At 39.1% G+C, this 20,862-nt stretch overlaps 1 protein-coding gene and 1 long non-coding RNA gene across 3 annotated transcripts in view; both read right to left on the reverse strand.

Annotated features, from left to right (window-relative positions):
* Positions 1-2,948: 2,948 nt before the first annotated feature.
* LOC134158835 (leukotriene B4 receptor 1-like) lies at positions 2,949-6,321 on the reverse strand. The gene is given in 5 exon segments (XM_062609154.1): positions 2,949-4,359; positions 4,362-4,610; positions 4,613-4,657; positions 4,660-4,808; positions 4,810-6,321. Coding segments are annotated over 5 exon segments (810 nt in total). The 5' UTR covers positions 5,001-6,321; the 3' UTR covers positions 2,949-4,183.
* Positions 6,322-9,309: 2,988 nt separating this feature from the next.
* LOC134158846 (uncharacterized) overlaps positions 9,310-20,862 on the reverse strand; it is a 58,597-nt gene continuing 47,044 nt past the window's right edge. Inside the window, exons 1-3 of one of the 2 annotated variants that reach the window (XR_009962934.1) lie at positions 19,778-20,692; positions 9,490-10,742; positions 9,310-9,387 (exon numbers count right to left, since the gene is read on the reverse strand). This is a non-coding gene — a long non-coding RNA (uncharacterized LOC134158846). Of the gene's footprint in view, positions 9,388-9,489; positions 10,743-19,777; positions 20,693-20,862 lie in introns of those variants that run through there. The other variant, XR_009962933.1, reaches the window with a different exon arrangement.

A 20,862-nucleotide genomic window follows, 5' to 3' on the forward strand; every position in this document is an offset into this window, starting at 1 on the left:
AGGTGACTGAAGCAGCCTTCTCAGCTCAGCCTTATTTGCTGTGTCATGAGAAAACAGCTGGATACTGAAACAGAGACAGACTTCATAAAGAAGGACAGAAGATTTAAGGAGTAAGAAAAATAACAGGAACTGAAATGAGATGAAGCCCCATTGTTCTCAGGAGGGGCTGAGTGACTCAAGAGTTACTAGTAGGACTGCTCCCACCTCTGAGCCACAGCTTTGAACTAGCTTGAGCAACCAAGGAGAGTCTTTGTTTTCTGTCAATTTTCTAATATAATCCATAAGATGCGTCAGGTAGTTAACAAGAAGCATGAACTATCACTGTCATAAGATGCAGCAGTTTGGACCAAATCTATGCTAGGTCTTAGGTCTGGCTGGGATTCAGTACTTTAGGAGACAAGAACAGCCACCGTCCATTGGCTGAATGGGCCTTTTGGAATCCATGTGAATTTATGATAGAGCACGTTAGCATAGATAAAGTGGTAATTCTTGCTACATTGAGATGCCTGGCATACCTGTTAAAGGAAGAAGAGTCAACCAGCGAGAAGGGTCAAGGGCAGCAGAAAGAGCTTTTTCAAATACATGGCAGATAAAACTAACACCAGAGGCAATGCAGGCCCACTGATGAACGGGATGGGTGCCCTGGTGACAGAAGGTACAGAGATGGCAGAGTTACTGAATGCCTTTTTTGTCTGTCTACTCTGCCAGAGGCAGTCCTGAAGAGTCCTTTACGCCTGAGATCTCAGATGAAGTCAGGTCAACAGAGCGGTTTGCCTTAGTCGATGAGGAATGGGTTAGAGATCAGTTGAGCAATCTGGACATCCATAAATCCATGGGTCCAGATGGGATGCACTCGCGGGTGCTGAGGGAACTGGCGGAAGTCATTGCTAGACCACTCTCCATCATCTTTACCAAGTCTTGGGAAACAGGAGAGCTGCCTGAGGACTGGAGGAAAGCAAATGTCACTCCAGTCTTCAAAAAGGGCAAGAAGGAGGACCCGGGTAACTATAGACCGGTCAGCCTCACCTCCATCTCTGGGAAAGTGATGGAACACCTTATCCTTGGTGCTATCTTAAGGCATATCAAGGATAAGAGGGTTATGAGGGGCAGTCAACTTGGCTTCACCAAGGGGAAGTCAGGCTTGACCAATCTCATAGCCTTTTATGAGGAAATAACACGGTGGATGGATGATGGCAGAGCCGTGGATGTGGTCTACCTTGACTTCAGCAAAGCAATTGACACAGTCTCCCACAGCATCCTCACAGCTAAACTGAGGAAGTGTGGTCTGGATGATCAGGTAGTGAGGTGGACTGCGAACTGGCTGAAGGAGAGAAGCCAGAGAGTTGTAGTCTATGGGGTGGAGTCTAGTTGGAGGCCTGTAACTAGTGGAGTGCCTCAAGGGTCAATACTGGGACCGGTATTATTTAATATCTTCATCAACGATTTAGATGAGGGAATTGAGTGTACTATCAGCAAGTTTGCTGATGACACTAAGCTTGGAGGAGTGGCTGACACGCCAGAAGGCTGTGCTGCCACCCAGCGAGACCTGGACAGGCTGGAGAGTTGGGCAGGGAATAACTTGATGAAATATAACAAGGGAAAGTGTAGAGTCCTGCATCTGGGCAGGAACAACCCCAGGTTCCAGTATAGGTTGGGAAACGACCTGTTAGAGAGCAGTGTAGGGGAGAGGGACCTGGGGGTCCTAGTGGACGACAGGATGACCATGAGGCAACACTGTGCCCTTGTGGCCAAGAAGGCCAATGGCATCCTGGGGTGTATTAGAAGGGCGGTGGTTAGTAGGTCGAGAGAGGTCCCCTCTACTGTACCTGGACACATTCCTGTGTAACATTATCTAGGTGGTCCTGCTCCGGCAGGGGGATTGGACTAGATGATCTTTTGAGGTCCCTTCCAATCTCTAGCATACTGTGATACTGTGATATAACTGGCTTATACTTCTACACTATCTCTTATGGATAGATTACATCATGGCTGTGTTGCCTAAAATATTAAATCAGTGATTTTTTAATCAGTGCATACCCACGTAAGCAAGAACTAACTCTATTTGCTATGTAGAAAAGTGAAATTACCCTTCAAAAGAAACAGAGCTCTTAAAGATGGCTGACTACTGGACGCAGCTGTCTAAGGCCATTAATACGAACATAAGAAGATGGTTCTAGCTCTTTTGATGGACTGCATATGGCCATATGGCACTTAATATGCATTCAATGCTCCCAAAAGCTTGTTGAATAGCAAATGGCACAACAAAACCAATTGGTTCATTCATGAGTTGGATGATATACACAGGGAGATGCTTAGGAGGTTAACACAATTTTTAATGAGAAGTCTGCTTATAGCTAGGCATAGGCACATACTGATAAAAAGGGAAATTCTGGTCAGGTAGCTTGTACCAAAGTTTATCATAGTCTTTTATCAACCTGTAAATTGTGAAATCCTTGGCTCCTTGTGGCCTAGAACTCCATTTCAGTTGCAGTGCTCATGTGCTTATTATCTCCTCATCTGTTCTCTGCTGTTGTTGAACAGTGAGTGACTCCTATCTCAAGAACATATTGAGAAACTCAGCTTCACTTTTTAGTGCAGTGGGTAACCGAAGTTGCTGCTTTAGTTGTGAGATAACACCACACTGGATATAGTAATATATATTGGATATACTAATAGCAATTAAAGAGTCATTAGTGGGGTGGAAAAAGAACAGTAGGTAGAGGGGTAAAGTCTTACAGCATTTCATTTGCTAACTCTCTGCTGCAAATAAAGTCTTGCCAAAGTTTTGTTTACTTGAATTTCAGTGAAGGAATCCTGTTGATGGGAAGTCCTCTGTGGTGTGGACTTTCCTCCTATTCAGAAGAAAAAAATTACTTTTTCATAACAAGCAAGAACAACAAATATGTATGCAAAGCTTAGAGAAATATTCTTCCATTAACAGGTAAGGATTTTACTTCCCCATGTTTATTTATGAGTTAAATTAATACAGTTTAAATATCCTTGGCTGCTACATAATCAGATTTTGAAAATTAAGTTCTAGTTAGTATTTGGAATTTCTTTGTAAAGACTAGTAACAGGTACTTAGCAGCTGTCCAGACAATGTACAGGAAATTACAATGTTTCTTAGTAATCACTAGTTATCTTTATCTAACTATAAGTTACTGCCTTAAAAATAAGCAAGACTAAGCATAAAGAATCCTAGGCACAACTGAAATAAAAAAAAAATCATCAAAAGCCACCACTTCATGCCATGTTTTCCCACGGTGAGTTTGCACACATTCACAAAACTAAAACAAGGTCCTCGCCAGTGCTAAATTTATTGCTTTTTTATTCACTCTATTTCACAAGAGAAGAAAAAATAATGCTTTTATTGGCAAGGTGAAGTTCATATGATATTTGACACTTTGTGCTGCTGCCATAATTTTGTGACCCAAAAAAAATAATATCATGAAGTCTGTAAATCTGTTTGCCATACAACACAGAATACTTGTACCTGTTTTGTTTTGGGTTGTTTTTTTTTTTTCTGAAAAGTCACATCACAATTCACATTATACCTGTTAAAACCTATTAAGACAACATAATTCAGTAAATGAGCTTGACTGTGTAAATAATCATCACTACTTTCAAACCTAAATTAAGCAACGCATAAAAATAACTTTATTTTCCATCTGCCCAAAAGTTTTGTGTGCCATTAATATACTCTAAAACCATTCTCAACCGTAACAGGAATTTAAGTATGGTCTCTAAAAACTTCACATTATATAAGCATTTTTGATGATCTTACAGGTTTTTTTTTTTCAGAAAGAAAACTTAATTTTAAACTGTCAAAGCTTCTGTTTTCCACACACAGTCCTTTTCTGTTTCCTGCACACAGGATTTCTAGAAATCACAGATAATTTTAATGGAAAGTAAAAATGCTGTATTCCTTACACTCTGAGCTTCTAGCCACCTTGCTGAGATTCTCAGCACCAGTGCTAATATCAGGATGCAGATATTAACTTAAGAACTGAACTAGGCCGTCAATGCCAATTCTTTTGTAACACACAAAATAAACCCCAATATTTTTTACCTAGCTCTAGTTTTGCCTGGACTGCTTAGTAAAGGAAACTCAGAGTATGAGAAGAAAGGACTGCTGAGGGAAGGACAAAGAATCACATTATTCATCAGGGTTCTATGTTCCTTGTTAGAGATTTTCTGTGCTTACTAAAGCATCTTCTTGCCTGGTTAAAACCACACTTTTTCTCTTGTCTTCCTCTGTTACAGTCTGACCCATCTGTTCAAACAGCTTTGCTATCTTGACAAACCTCAGGTGATTCTGAAATCTTCGTGCAGCAAAAGCGTAAAGTAGAGGGTTAATGCCACCACAATGCTGGCAATGAGTCGCTCTGATCGCCACTTAGATTGGTAAGTCATTCTGCTTATTCTTCTTGCAACACACATGTAACAAGTGCAAATAATTAAAAAAGGGATTACAAAACCTGCAAGAGTCTCCAGCAAAAGATATGACACTTTCTGTCCATTAGAAGAGTAGTTGCGACATGTGTATAGTAGTTGACAGTTCATTTCTTCTGTCGCCTGAAATGGAATGACAGAAATGCCAAAAGTAATAGGAACCAAATGAGGAATATGATTAAAACAATCTTTTGTTTTGTTAATTAACCATTAACCGCTTCAAGCTCAGTGCTGTAATTAAAAATATACTAGCATACATGCTGCAGTAAGTAATGAAAACCAGTGTTTTGCAGAGGACGACTCCAAAAACCCATGAGTCAGCGAAGGAGTAAATCCAAATTGGTAAAGTAATCAACGACATCTGCAATGGCCAGGTTCAAGATCAGAAGGACTGAAGGAGATGCTTACTTCATTTTGGTACAAACAGTCCAGATGACGATACAATTTCCAGGGGTCCCAATAATAAATGACAAGCTCAGTACTATGCAGACTACTGACCTAACAATATTCTATATTGAGTGCATACTGCTTTCCTCAGCTTGATTCATGCTGGAAATTCTTCAGTTCTTCTTGGTTGCTAATATCTTTGGTACTTTGTGCCCTGCATTTACTCTGTAACTTGAACTTGAAAGTTCTCTAACTGGTCTTCTGAAGACTAACACAGCACATGAGCTCACGTCTTAATGTTCACACTTGCAATGCAAACATCTGACTGCATATGGCAGTTCGTGTTGTTCAGGAAAACTGTGCACTTCTGCATACAAAGTGAAAATAAAGATACAGTGCAGCATCTGACTTTGTTTTTAGTTATAGTAAAACATACTTCAGCAGATTTTACACCATGCCAGTGGTCTTTCAAAAGAAGCTTGCTACTTTGTTCAACTTACGATCTAAGCAACACCTATGAGGAGAAAGCAACCCTCTTTATGCTATTCTACTCATTTATATGAATGAATAACACTTCATAAAAGTCAGAAAAGAGGGGTGGCAGATAAATCACGAATGTGCATTATGTTTGACATGAAATTCTATCCCAACACATGAAAAACTGTGCTTACTGCCTCCACGTAATCTTTTATAATTCAGCAGGAAACAGTTGAACATGCTTTAGAAATATGCTGGCATAAAGGAAATCAACATTTTCTTATACTGAGACACTGCTGGTACAATAAAGCGGGTGGGAGTTGTATCTCTAATGCTCTGGGAAACTGCAGTCATTTAGCCAAACAATAACCATCAGAATAATCTGGATATAGGGTTATAGGAGGAAATGCTCTACGTCTGAGAAAAAACACATTATTATGTCGTCCTCCTCCTGCACCAGCAATGGGCTATGGCTTTATCTCCTAAGTAACTTGGTAAGTCCTGTGTGAATCCTAAGTTCTTCAGTGTCTGGACAGAGAAAATGAAAATATTTTGTTATCCTGATGTCAAAACATCTTCTGAAGTTCATTTCTAAAAAGTTAAAGGAGGAACTAGATCAGCAGCACACACGGAAATGGTCAAGAGTCACAGAAGTGAAACTGGATGGGTATTTTCCATAAAAGAGATTCACAGAAGAAGTTATGTGTAGTGCTCTTAAATTTAAGATTGTATTACAGATCATTTCCCTAAGTGCTGAGGTAGAATTTTACAAAGCTGGCAAATGCAGAGTATGATACGAAGTTGAAAAGTATCTTTCACCATGGCAAAAGGGTTGCATCACCACCACCCCCAAATCAGCTTAGCTGGTTTTGATCTCATAAGAGCATAATGAGATCAAAAGCAAATCCAGAATAACTCCACTAAAGTCAAGTATTATCGCTTCAAAATGCTATTTGTGTAACAAATATTTTAATTTGGATTTAATCTGTTACATGATTCCAGTTCCATTTAATATAGATTGGGTGGGGGAAAAAACCCAAACCAGTAGTTTGTACTCTAAAGGGGATTTCTGAAAACCACTTGTGATAATCAACTAATGAAGGGAAGTATAGGCAATGTCTTTTCTTCTAAGGAAATCACCTTTATACATTTCATTATTTCTCCAGAAGTAACTTTGGAAGAGCTCTGTATTCATTTATTGGCAGTGGCAAATAGAGACTGAACTAAGTTACAGATTTTTTTAGAAAAAAATAAAACCAAGGAGAGATGCCCGGTATCTCTGTAGCCCCAGTGCTACAGGCCAGGCAGGTTCTTTTAGGTAAATTCTCAATCTAGATTATTATTATTGTATCACACACTTGTTATTAAGAATTTGACCTTGTTTGCAGAGGGCCTTGGTAACTCTAGATTGTAAGAAAGCTGTGCCGATTATTAGACATTCTGCTTAACTTAAAGCCATAGTTGCTAAAAATTCTGGGTAGCAGTAAGCTGTGCTATCTGCTAGAAATTGTAGATAACAATCAGCTATTATGTAATTAATTTTTTTATGTCATAGTAACTCTTTAATTGTAACTACAAGCCTCATGCTACCAGGGATCCCTAATAAAACTTGTACTTTCGTGTGACACTCTAAGAGTTTCCTCTTGAAAACTTTCTTTTTGGTGGCAAAGAGCATTTGTCTGTACACCTGTTGGTGCCGCTATTAGTACAGTTCTAATTCAGTGGTGTATGGATCTGGTTGAACTTTTGAAGCATCTATCTTTCCATTTTTCATAAATGTGTTTCTCCACTTCATCAAAGTTTGCTTGCCAGATGACCTCTGCTTCAGGCTGTATCTTTCATTTAAACAAGAAAACAAAGGAATAGCACAATTTCAGCAACAGCCTGGGAGTCTGTTTAAAAAAAAAAATCCCAGACAGGTGTTGAAATGCTAAGACTTCCTTGTGTAAGACTGAAGACACACTATTAGACCTAATATCACAGGTATTAGAGTTAATATTAGCTAGAGAGCATGTCTCTGAAGAGCTCTGCCTGTTGGATCTCTGTGAAAACTTTGGACTGTTTGTAAGCTGTCCTTAATATTCTCCAGAAGTGCCTAACCTTTACTTGTCAAATTTACACTAGTAGTACATGAACTTTATGGCAAATTTAACAAATATTTCCATTAACAATGGGAGCAGTGTAGCATGTTCAATAACATGCTGAACATGCTAGTGGCTGAACAACTCAGTATCTTCCTCATTCTAGTGAGCAAATGTGGGTGGGGCTTTTAATGCATGAACACGCAGTTGGACTTTTGACCACATAAGCTCTGATCTAATTCTACTAACAGCAGTGAAATTAGGCTGCATGTCTGTGTTTATAAACAAAAAGGTCTAAACCTGAAGTTTTTTTTGTGCTTACATATGTGTACTGTAACAATTCAGCCATTAACATACCAAACTTTGAGTTTGTTACCTTGAGATTGGTGAATAACTTCTGAAAACTTTCCAAGCTCAAGAAGTCTGTGCTACTGCTAACAAAACATTTAAAACAGAATTTGATCTTTATATGTTAGGGGCATGTTTCAGTCATCCTTTTAATGATTTATTTTTCTTTGTATGCAAGCATGAGTTTCCCCCTGGTGGAGGGTTTGTAATTTACACTACTACTAAACATATTCAGACAGCTGTGCTTGGACCACTAAATGTAAATTACAACTGATATTTCCAGCTCTTGCATATTTACTCTGAGAATCAGAATTTCACTTCAAGATGCTAAGAATCTTTGGGCTAGCAGCCTCTGCTCAAATTGCATCATCCCTCCCTGCAGTAAGAGCATACCTGTAACAATTTACAGAGTAGCTGATGCATGGGAAACCTGTGTTGCATACCTTGTGTGAATAGCTGTACCAAAAAGACTTTATAAATCCTCTCCAATGTCTTCTTCAGAAGGATATCCTGGATGTTTGTGAATGTAGGATAATGATCACCAAGTATCTCATATCTGCTGAGATGCTGGAAACTAATGTTAGTAACCATGTTTGCCTACCTACGCTGAAGGGAGGACGTGACTAGTCTCAACACCTTTGCTCTTCAGCCATTGAAACAAGGTAGTGTCGGCAGAATTGGCAGAGCTGGCTTATAATGATCTCGAATCAATTGTGCTATTAATGACAGTGTGAAAGTGGCACACTTTCATCAGAAAATTATGGTCTAGTACATAGCCCAGGTAAATGTTGCTTTCTTGACTATAGGAAGGTCTCCTGTATACATGGGATCTCATGGTGTTTTGCAGCAGCTAATAATGTCTTTGCTCTGTGACTACTGAGAAGGAAAGTGCAGTGTGGGAAAAGGCATGTACCAGACATTTCTAAGGTCTTGCAAACACTGCTTGTGACACCAGTCCATGAGGCAGCAAGTACAAATGAGAACACTCTCAGCGCTGCTTTATCACCAGGGAAAATAACTTAGTGAAGAGCTACCCTGGGATCAGCTCCAGGATGTAATAAGAGATGTGTACCTTGCACTATAAATAGAAAGTTTGGAAGATTCTGTCCCATGTGTGTTACTGTTAATCAGTCATCTAATATTACAAAATTATTCCCCTTAGTCAGCTCAGTAGCAAATACTGATACCTTTATAGTTTGTAGACTGGCCAGAGAGAAGATCTCCTGTTTGTTATGTTCAGGGAAAACTGCTTTAAAACTTGTGATACGAGGAGTGCTTACAAGGCAACTGAGGTACGTGCATCAGCACATGATTACATAATGGTACCTTTCTTACCCTAACAGAATTATTACAGACAACCAGAACAGGTTTCCAGCAGCTGTGAAACTAGTCAAGCATATGGTGAAATACTCTCCTTGTACAGACATACCACGTTCATGAGAGGTGCTAATTAAGATAGTGGAAAAATGTATTTACAATTCTGACTATAGGAAGGAATATGAACAACAATGATGCAGAGATTATAGGAAAATTTAAATATCTTCTCAACATTATTATGAATGTATATAGTTTAAATTTCCTTTTATTTATAGTTCAAACAGTAAACACACAGATTTGTTACAATTTAAGGAAAGACTCTGGTCTTTCTAAATTAGCTATCACTAAGTTATTATTTGTATATATACAAACTGTTGCTAGCCAATACCTTTATCTACACAAGCATATCTAGCATCACAATTGCTACTAGGTAAATCAAATACATTGTTTACATACTCTTCCTTTTGAGTAATAATTACTGATGATAAACACTGCTTGGATGATTTGCTGCCAAATGTTACTTGCTTTTTCCTTATTTAGCTAAATCTCCTGCCATTCCTACCTCATTTGCTGGGATTGCATGTAAATATCATAGTACTATAGGATCAACATCTCTTTTTGTTATCCAGCAGTGTAATGAAAGTCTTTAGCAGTGCATCTCTTTGTGAAGAACCTGTGATTAAAAAAACCCAAACCCATACTTTGCTGTGTATGAACTGCAGCAATGGATGGTAGCTGTCATTTTGCACGTAAACCAAGGGTACACTATTTCCTACGGCATACCCTTACGTAAAAGGATTTGTCCATGTAGTTACGTTTTTTCAACACAGGGCGGCACTGGGTGACCATCTGTGTTTTTTTGGCCAAGGTCGTAGGCTATGGAGGCATAGCCTTTCTATGCACATGGTGCACAGTGGTCAAGGCTGAGCCCTTCTTTTGAATAAATTTCAAAGTTTGTGACTTAAATTTCAATATTTTTTCTGATTTATTGCTAACTTCATAGACAAAAATCACAATGGCTTTTCTGTCTTGTAGATCATGTTATTTTCTACATACTCATATTTGTAGCTTTTTTAGTACTGTTTTGATATATGTACATTTCCAATGCTACGTTTGGCTGCAACTAATACAGTAACGGCAGCTCCCTGTGCAACAAAAGTAACCTGGAATCTGATTTAATTTTCTACACCCTTGAAGTACCAAAATTTGGAAAGTTTGGCAATGATATGAACAATTGGTCCTTCATTGTAGTTTCCATTAGTGTGTTCTTGTAGTCTCTTTGAAAAGCAGATCAAGTTGCAAACACTCATGTTGTGAAACAACCCTGCTCAGCAGATTGGAGCTGCTTCCGAGTCTTATCTAATTCCTTTAATACATGAGCATTAAGCCACTCGCTTGGGCCCTATTGTGACACAAAGTCTTGGTTTTGTGTCCTTAATCATAAGGCTGGTTAACCGTGCTGAAAACTGAAAGACTGTACTAATTTCATGAGGAATATAGAGATTTTCTTCTGCTCTGTAGCAGCCACATAGGTGTGTTAGCTAAAGAAACTTGTAGACAAATGCTTCCACCCTGTCACTCAGTAATTACCATACTTGGTATGTCGTTCTGCACAACTGGAGAAGCTTTCACGTTGTACCACGTTGGTCTTCAGAATGATCTTGTCTAAGCATTCTTAATCTGAAATAAAAAGTAATTAGAATTGGTTCTGTGATGTCACACACAGCTATAGTAACAGCTATTTACTTAACACATAATATATTGTATGGGAAAACTGTGAGACATGCAGTCTTCAGGCATGGGTAACTTCCTATCATTATGTAAAGTGAGCTATTGCTTCTGTAGAATTCATACATAATATTAAAAACGGCTGTGAATAATGATAACTTCATTAAATGAAGCAAGAGTTTTCACTGGCAAAAAGTGCTAGCACCATTTTCTCAGTTAAAAATCTTAATATTTACAGATTTTAACAGAATATAAAGCTAATAAACACTAAAGTAATGAGATCTCATATTATTCCTACATTTGACTCTTGCACCGAACAACATGATCTGGGTTTACGCATTCTTAATTTTTATGTGGTTGAGTCAGAGCAGAAAGTCCTTGTAGCCCAGTGTCTTGTCTCTGCTGAAAGCCTAGGGGTGAACAAGCTATGTGTGACTATACCTGCCACACATACTCTCTGACATTCAGCCAATTACAGCTGAGGAGTTTCCTGAGCTAGGTATGGTCACTGTGCGCTTAATAAAGCTTTGTGGATATTTACTGTGTAGACTTCCTAAGTCTATCCTTGAACTCGTGTAAACTTACAGCATTCCAGCTTTAATACATGCTGTGTGAAGAACCACCTCCTCTTGTTGCTCACTAGTCTCCTGTCAATTTCATCTGGCTTCCCACAATTTATATGTTGGAAGAAACAGTGAACAGTTGATTCCTAGACTTTATTTGATTAAACCCTACCTGATCGGTCGGACATTTTTATTTCCAGACTGAAGAGTTCTTGCATACATGATCAATCCCTCATAGAAGCCATTCCACATCTTTCATCACCACTGCTGCCTTCTCTTGTCATTTAGTTCTTTTATATTCTCTGAGATGGAAAAACAGACTGGTTCTGAAGTTCTCAATTAAATTGCAGCATGCTGCACAGGGAGAATGAGAGAAATCAAGTCACAGGGAGGTCTCAAGTCTGTTTCACCCTGCTACAGTGTAAAAAGGAGAACAGCTTGGTTGTCTATCCTTAAGCTGCTGTCAAAAAAAGTCCTTATTTAAAAAAAAAAAAATTGGAATAATTTAGTTTACATTCAAGCCCCCAAAATAATAATTAGGGTTGTCTTTTTTTTTTCTCAGTGCCAGTCTGTGCTTTAGAATTTAGAAGGTGTTTCAAAGGTCACTGTGTCATTCTCCCTTCATTTACTCCAGATGCTCCACAATCATGGAAATCCTCATGTGATGCAATTACCTTGTAATCCTTAAACCACAGGTTGTCCTCTGTCTGATAAAGCTTTGTATCTGCCTGCTATGTGTCCTATTCTGTGCATAAACCATTAAAAGTCAAGTATCATTTAAATATGCTGTTATTTGGTATTGTATGAAAGGCAGATTTAACTGTGTATGTTAATATTTTTCTTGCTATCTTTGTGTCTTGTTATGCTCATCTGTGTGGGAAGCATTTAGTCTCCAATGGTGTTGAATGGTATCTCTTTTAACATCTATTATTTCCCTAGACAGCGACTCTATGACTGCTTTTTTCATGATTGCTGTTTTCCTGTCCTTTTGAGTTGCTACATACTGGCCAAGTTGTGTGGTATCTGACCACAATGTTAATAAAACTACTGCTACAGCTTTAGTGTCTTGGTTCCCCTCTGCAGTAGCTGGATGTATTTCATGTTGGCATTACAAAATGTTTGCGTTGTGCAATATATCCTGATAGAGTGCTGGCTTTGGGCACAATTTGAGATCTGTTACTGGGTGAAAACCACACTACACTGTAGAGAAAACATGGCTAGGGCTCTTGCTAGGCATTGCTGCTGAGAATCAATTGATCATATTATTAGGAGTCCTCCCCCATGACTAACCACAGATCCAGTCACAAGTCTTACCTAAATTCTAGTCCTCTGGATCAGGTTTTGAACAATGCTAGGCTGAATTTCTAGTTAAGGAGGTTTACTAGGTTATTGCTTATCATCCTGTAATACCATATTCTATACAAGGTTATACAGATATCAAGAAGACAACTGTAAATCACATAAAACCAGAACTGAAACAGACATTTAAACAGAAGTTCAATTTTATAAATTAGCCTTTCTATGTTATCTGAGAAGAGTTATCTTCTGTAAGCACAACAGAAAAAAATCAGCACTATCAGCTTGCCAAAATGAGGAAACTGAAAAAGATAGAAGCTTTGAGAGAATTCTTTTCTCCAGCTAATCAAGGCATCTTTGTAGCCCACAAACACAACAAAACTATTTTCACAAGTTATTTTAGGATGAGGTCCAAGTAGAAGAGTTGAAAATTGCCTCATGATGGTATATCCTTTAACAGGAAATCATGAGACCAATTCATATGCTACATGAAAGCTCATAGATTTCTTGCTTTCAGCAGAAATCTGTTTTTTGCCATGATAGCAGTACCCCTTCCCTACCACTTCTTCGGCATATAATCTGAGCAGTTTCCCTTCCAGCTGCCAAATTACTTTCACCGTACCATGAAGAAACTCTTAACAGTGTTAGTCTAGTAACATATTGGCAATGTAGCACGGCAGCAATATTTTCATAATCTCAAGGTATTTGTAGAATACTAAACTTAAAAAAAAAAAAAAAAGAAAAAATTGTTCCACTGAATCCATTTTCTCAAAATTACTATGTCCAGCCAGTGTCTGGCAAGTTTCCCCTTTCTAACATGTCCACAAATTACTCTAAATTACCGTTTTTTTTTAGTTTAAAATATGACAGGTTAGTTCATTGCCCCCTGTTCAAAATGCTCTTCACTCAGTGTTAATCCCATAAATGGGTTTGATGAAATGGTGGAATTTTAGTAGAATGGTCATTTTATATTTTCCTTACATTATTTGCCCAACAGAACTATCAGAATAACTGCTTTAAATTTGATCCTAGCTATGATCTGAACAAAGGGATTAGAATAATGGCCTTCAAAAGTCCCTTCCAACCTTAATTTTCCTGTAATTATATTTTTGCACTGACACGTTTGACACAGCCTGACACAATGCTACTCATGATGCTGCTGATTAAAGCATTTTCCCATGACATTATGTTCCATTAGCCATTCCCAACTGCCTGTGTCCCTCAGCCTAGAAAGGAACTATGTCCTCACAGGAATGATCAAACAATACTTTCTAACTTAACGTGCCAAGTGGATGGGATAGTAAGTGTCTGTACACAATTTACATGCATTTGTAGGCTATCTATGTCTTTCTTTGGAAAGTGGTATCAGCCAAACAGCAGACGAGGCTTTTATTCTTACATGCACTCACAGTTAAAACTGAGATCTGACTGGATCTTTCTTATTTGGTTCTTAGCTGTAGTCAGTTTTCCTACTCGCATCTAATTTTTAATGGGACAATCTTAATTTAAAGATTAGAAAATAAATAGAGGGTCTATTTACATTACAGCTCCACATCCAAGAAGACCACTCGCTTTACAGTGGGACTGAATGTTTCATATCCAAAGAGCCATAATTATAAAACGACGAAAAAAAAATATTCCATATTCCTTAAACTCAGTTGAACTGTCCTCAGCTCTTTTTTAAATTCACTCAGTAAAGAGGAACTCTCAGATTATGTATCAACTGAAGTCTCCCAACAACTATGATCTGTCAGATGTTTTTCCATCCTTCTGTGTTGGAACAATCTAGCAGGAGTTTCAGTTCTTCTGAACACACTTGTGTTTCTGTAAATGGATTCACTCTTGCCAGTGATCAGCTGGATCTAGTAGTAGCAATGTTGTGTCTTCTCACAAGTGACCTTGAGCTAGCAAATTTCTTAATCCCTGTATTTCTCAGGAACTTCCCTGACAGTCTGCCCCACTGGGATACCAAACAGGTGTGACCCTGAATGGAATTGCTTATTAAGCAGAAGACTAGTGGTCTCCTTGCCTTTTCATTATATGTGGGCTGGAATCCTGAAATGCTGCTGTTTGACTCATGCCACATGACAAACAAAATTTCTTTTGCTTTTTTTGACAAGTATGTCACTGTGTCTTTACCACTCTGGCAGTCTTGTAAGACAAGTTAGCCTTACAATACCAGCATGCTGAATTCTCCTTTTTCTCCAAAACTTCTCTCCACCTGAATACTACCTTGTCTGCAGGTCAAAACCCCCTTGTTAGCTCTCTGCCTCAGAGGGTGCAAACAGCTGCTCTGCACAGCAAAAAAATGTCAGGTTCTACCACTCACACAATGTGCTGGTAAATTGCTGTAATTTACGGTAACTTGTGCAAGACTAAAGTTGTCCCTGAGGGATCAACCTACTCAGTTTTCATCACAACACAGATTATATTTTCAACTCTTTTCCTCATATATTCATCCTACACAAAATTGCATCTCCCCTTTCCATCTTCCTGAATGGTCTTTTATTACTAATTTCATATTTTACCTAGATTCAATTTTAAAATTCTTCAGTGGTCCAACCCAGAACACCAACCCTCTTGAATAAAACTCCCCGTACCTTAAGTATCAGCATTCTTGCTAAGAATTTCACACTCCCACAGCTGAACAAAATTCTCTTTAAGCAATTCAGCTTGTTAGTTATTAGATCTTCATAATTTACTACAAAGCTCTATTATGTGGATGGTTTACAAGGATGAATTGATTTGCTTTAGCAAAACATAAGCCAAAGGAGTCATATGATCTCTATTATACAGATTAAAGTTTTAAAGATAGGAGAGATGACAATGCCAGGATTTGTTAATTGTGGCTATCCTACCTTGGCAAATGGCTAGGTTCTGCTCTTCTAGTTTGATGTTCATGTAAGGCTGCACTTCCATACTCCCACTAGACAACTCCCCTCTTCCCTTCCTTCTGGCCCTGTTCTGCACTGTAATCAAACTTAGCCTGAAAGACAATGAGTTTTGGTTAATGTCCGAATGCCACTGAGCATTTCCTCACCCTGAGCAGTGTGAGGAACAATATGGAAGTGAATATGAAGTATTGAGGAAGCAGGGAGAACGGAAGGGAAAGTATTTTTATAGCCTTGCTTCAGCCTGTTAAGAGTCTGTTTTGAGACTGTGCTGCTGTGCTTACATGCAAGTACAGCTGGAGAATTAACAAGTGCTGTTTAGCAAGTGCAGTGACTTTTTAGAACATCTGCCAACCTGTCCAACAGTGGATTTAAAAAAAAAAAAAACATCATCTTTGTTAAAGGTAAGAATCAATACCTTCTTCAGGCAGTCCAGCAGTGGACCCCTCCTCTGGCTAGTTTAACAAAACTGGGCTATAAATTGAACTGAATCTCTGGTATATTTATGGAATCTTCTATATGTAAAGTTTTACTCTGAAGAAATACTATTACATAACCTTGTGCTGCTATTTAAAAGGAGAAAAAAAAGAAAAAGGAAAAAAAAAGCCTCCTTCCAATGCACACTCAGCTCTTAAGAAAAACATACGTTCATGACTGTCCTCCTTTCAGGTCAGCTGCCACGTGTGTTATTACAGGTCAGTCACAACTGTACTAAAGCAGATTGTACAAGTATGACTGACTTCAACTGGGCCTTAATTCTTCAGAAGGAAGGTATTAAACTTGTTTTTTGCCTCCTGAGTTGAGTTTTAAGAGCTGGCATTTGTTGTTCAAAAAAACCCTAAACAATTATCTTGATCTGTAGACAGTGAAGAAAGATCATATTGGTGCTGCATGATTCTAGTGCTGCTTTTTCAACAGAAATTCATGCTTAAACAATGGCCAGGATTCCTACTGATGTAGGAAAACTTAGAACGGTACAGCTTCTGTCAAGCAGCACTGGAAACCCTTGTGGTACAGGTAGAAGAATTATTGGGGGTGGGGTGAAATCCCAGATTCTTCAAAAGATTCTCTATTCTCTAATGAAGCTTAAAACTGAACAAATGAACTATTTTGAATTTGAACTTTATGGAATTGGACTACTTACGGCAAACTAAAAATGTATCACTCCAGTCTTCCTAAGTTCTTTACATCTCTGTATATGTTATTTTTTATCAATGCATAGGTTTATGGAGATTCCTGGATAGGCTGGACTTCTCACCCATTGATTCCTTCCTGGCCTTCGGAACGAGTTCAAAATCGTGCATATGAACATAACTTATTTAAAGCTGAACATAGGCTTGCCTGTGATGTTTGGGGTTTGGAAGAAAAGTCACAGGTTTGGTTTATAAAATTTTCCAAAGACAAAGAGGATTCTGGGGAATTCAAGAGGAGATGTCATATTGACATGTCCAGGAAAAAATGAAATGGGCAGCAGATGCTGTCTACACACTCAGTAACAAGAAAGATGATGAAAACAAATTGCTGCAAATCGACCCAAATATTATTTTTGTATACGTAATAACAAACATCTAACTAAATCTTTTACCTTCTTTCTTGTTTAAAAGGCTCCTGCAAGTGTCTGCATTTCACTGTTCTCATTTTCATTAAGGTTGGATTCTGGGTCTCAGGGATAATTTTACTGGTGCAAATTCAAATGCAAAAACTGGGATGGCTGGTAAAGTCCTGTGAGGTGGTGAAGAAAAGATAGCACGTTTCTGAAAGATATGACTGGTGATGATTGTGTTAACATATTCTGAACTTGGTAAATTCCTGAAGGAAACACAGTAACAGTGGGAAAAGTGCTGACATGGACTTTTGCCAACACTGCAGATCTGTGCCAAGGCTTGGGTTCTCTTCTCATCTTTCTTTGAAACTTGCTGGTTTTCTACTAGTGTGTCCAGATCAGCACAGTCATGTTGGGGGATACTTGAGCCAATACAAACACTACTTAACTGGCAAGGATCAGAAGCAAACAGAGAACTCTGTTCAACCAAATAAAATATGTTTAAGCAAATAGTGATTTCTGGAAAACATTGTTTCTTTTAAATAACGAGTGTGTAAACTCATACCCAATTTGTGGGTTTTGTCAAGGCTGCAGTGCAAGCACCCAAGGAGTCTTGAACAAGAGTCTTAAACAGTTAGTTCAAATCCAGAAACTATCAAACTACTGATATTTTCAGGTGTTTAGAAATAGTTTATTTCTGGTGCACTTTTTTGAAAGAATAATATTATTTTAAAAGACTTTATGCATACTAAAGTACACTCCACAGTGGTAACAAACTGGCCTCAGGAGTACAGATAATGATTTTTTTCATTTCATATGTAAGCGAAAAAGGAGTAGTACTGCTTTCATCGGCAGTTTCAACTTTTGTAACTTCCTTTTTCATTTCTAGCCAGCTTTGGATACAAAACATGTGAAGGAAGCAGTACATAGCATGTACTTTGGGTAATAATACGCTTGCTGGCATTCTACTGGTAGTTCAGACCTGTAGTTGTTTCTGTTATTTCCTGAATTTGTGTTGGAAGATGACTAGTAGAAAGAACTGTCCATGTGGCTACACATGGTCGTGTTCCTGAATTGCTGCCCTGCTGTCAAGTCATTCTTTGTGGAGAAAGAGCTGGATTGCCTTTCTGACAAAACAGCACTTAGAAGTTACATTGACAGTATTAACAGCAGGATATCTACTATAAAGCAATGCTAAGGAACTCTTCAGTGTGTCAAGGCTCCTGGTGTTTGTTGGTGTAAATGGTAACAGGCACTCAGCGTGAAAACAGACATTTGCTGTGCATATTTAAACAACCTTATGAAAGAAAAGAGCTCAATCTACTTTAGTTTTGAATGTGAGTCTTGATCTCAAATGAAGACAACAAAAGAAATAACTTACACTACTTGATTTATCACCTGAATGACAGTTACCCAAATTGCCTGGACTTGCAGAGCAGAAGGAATAGCAATTATCCGCTTAGCAGGCTTTTCCTGGAGAAGCATAAGATGGAAAAGCTTCTCTTGAAGTGTGAAGATATTTCCAGATGCCAGAACAGCAGAGAGACTTGTAGAAGAAATATTAAGATTAGTTTGAATTGAGCATGGAAATGTCTCTGTGTTGTACCTTGAGTAGGACCAATAAGGCAATGCTTACAAAAAAGATGTGATAATCAAGGATACAAATAAGATCAATCAAACTGGTAAACACTGAAAAATGCAGGGCTTACATCAAGACAAAGAGGCCTGTGCTCCAAGAGCCCTACAGCAGAAATACCTATAAGCAGAACCTGCCTTCTGGTACAGGAAGATGAAAGTTACAGAGGCCATTCCTCTTTCTGTTAGCTAAGTTGAAAGAAAGATAGATTACTTTGAAAGGAGGAACAAAGACAACAGGCAGTGAACCTGCCCAAGATCTACAGAAGGTGAAATAAAGGACTGAGGAAAAAAAAAAAAAAAAAAAAAAAGTTGCGTTATAATAACTCATTCCTAAAAGGCACAGAAAATCTGTCCAAAACCTGTTTTGACGTTATGCAGTGGAACCCATGAGATGTAGTTAGGACTTGACAGTTGTCATTCCTTGACTCTTGTGTCACAGCACAAGTGATCCTGGCCTTTGGACACATGGATTTTGAGGATTTTGAGTCCAGGAGTATAAGAGAATGACTGTGACTGAAATTAGTTTTCTTTAAATATAGTTCTACCCTTTCGTAAGGTCTTTTGCTGCATTTTGTAATACTTAATTACTACACCAGGGTCAATGCTGCAATCACTTTTATTCAGTCATACTTGCACAGCCTGTAGTTTGTTTCAGTAGGAAGTCATTTCAAGTCAACACTTGTGTGGTGACTAAGCACCTGTCTTTGGGGCAGGCCTTTGGGTCTAGTGGATGTCAACACCTTTCCACTAATTGTAAGTATACAAGGTGTGGCAGCTGCCTTGAAAAAGGCAAGTCTAGGTGTAGCCTTAGCTGCCTGGTGTAATTTGTTGCATCTTCTTCCTATCTAGTATTTCAGGAGGAAGATGTGTCCTCCGTCTGCTTCCATATCAATGCCAAACCACTCCCATCATGTTTCTGAACTCCTGTCAATAGGTTGCGTATCTGCTCTACCAGATTCTGCCCTCATGCACAGATCTTTTTGACATGTCCTTCTCTAGGAATTACAAATGTTGAATACTCTATTCAGTGAGGCAAGAACAGCTTCCACATTATACCTTACACTGTGTGTAGCTGGTAGGAGTTCCTAAGTCAATGAGTAGTCTTCTACTTGTCTCCCATGCCTTCATTTGTGATCATGTTCATTCTAGTGTATTAACCATTCAAAGTAGGAATATTTCTGAAAATTAGTAGATAGGAGATGCCAGAAGCTGTGCCCTTGTTGCAGAGTAGCCCTATCAGAAATAGCAGGGACTGGTAACACCCAGCGCAGTCTGTGTCCACTGCAAGAGTGAACCAAGGAAACCTTGTCTTTGCCCATCAGCACAATCATGACTGATCATAGGATGTGATGACTCTTGTCCCAAGTACCATTTTCTTCTCTGTTTAGAGTCTGATTCTTCCTCCCTTTCAGAACCAGGCACACCTCAAACAACATGTATTTCAACTGAGCACGTAACTCCTAGTAGCCAGTATGAAGGCTTATATCCCTTCTGGTTTTAAATTATTGTAATTACAAGTCTACCTGTTCCTGTAACATGTATGAAGGCCTAATGACTTTTTCTTGGTATTGACAAATTCCTGACCTCAATGATACTCTGTACCAATTAGCTGTCACATTAGTCAGATATTGCTGAAGTACAGCTATGCCCATAAGCTTTTATATCAGATGCCCTTGCCTGCGTAATACCCTATTTCCCAGCTCTCCTAAGTATCACTGCTGTTCCTTAAGCCATTCTGACCACGGCCCTTATGTGCTACAGATTTTGATGCATGAGTTTTGCAGCAAACGCTCCTTACTTCATTTTGATAAGTCATCACGGCCCCACAGCTGTAGGTGCAGGGATGCGGGGTGAACGCACTCCCCCCGTAGCACGCTGCCTCTCTCCCTGAACGCCAGCGGGGACCAGAGGCCCCGGGCCGCCCTGCGGGGTGCCGTACCTGTCCGCTCTACCTCACGGCCTGCGCCGAGGCCGCGACAGAAGGGAGATTCCAGAAGCTGGGAGAAGTTGGGGTCCAGCTCCTTTATAGAGGTTTCCGCGGGGCTGCTGAGGGAAGCAGGCACTCCCACGCCGTACCCCGCCCGACCTCAGCTGCTCGGATTCTCCGCAATCGGCTGGCGACGCCTGCGGGGCGGGGCCGG

This window comes from Pezoporus occidentalis, unplaced genomic scaffold (genome assembly GCF_034315485.1).
Source record: "Pezoporus occidentalis ecotype Australia unplaced genomic scaffold, CSIRO_AGI_Poc_V1 ctg135, whole genome shotgun sequence".
NCBI lineage: Eukaryota > Metazoa > Chordata > Aves > Psittaciformes > Psittacidae > Pezoporus > Pezoporus occidentalis.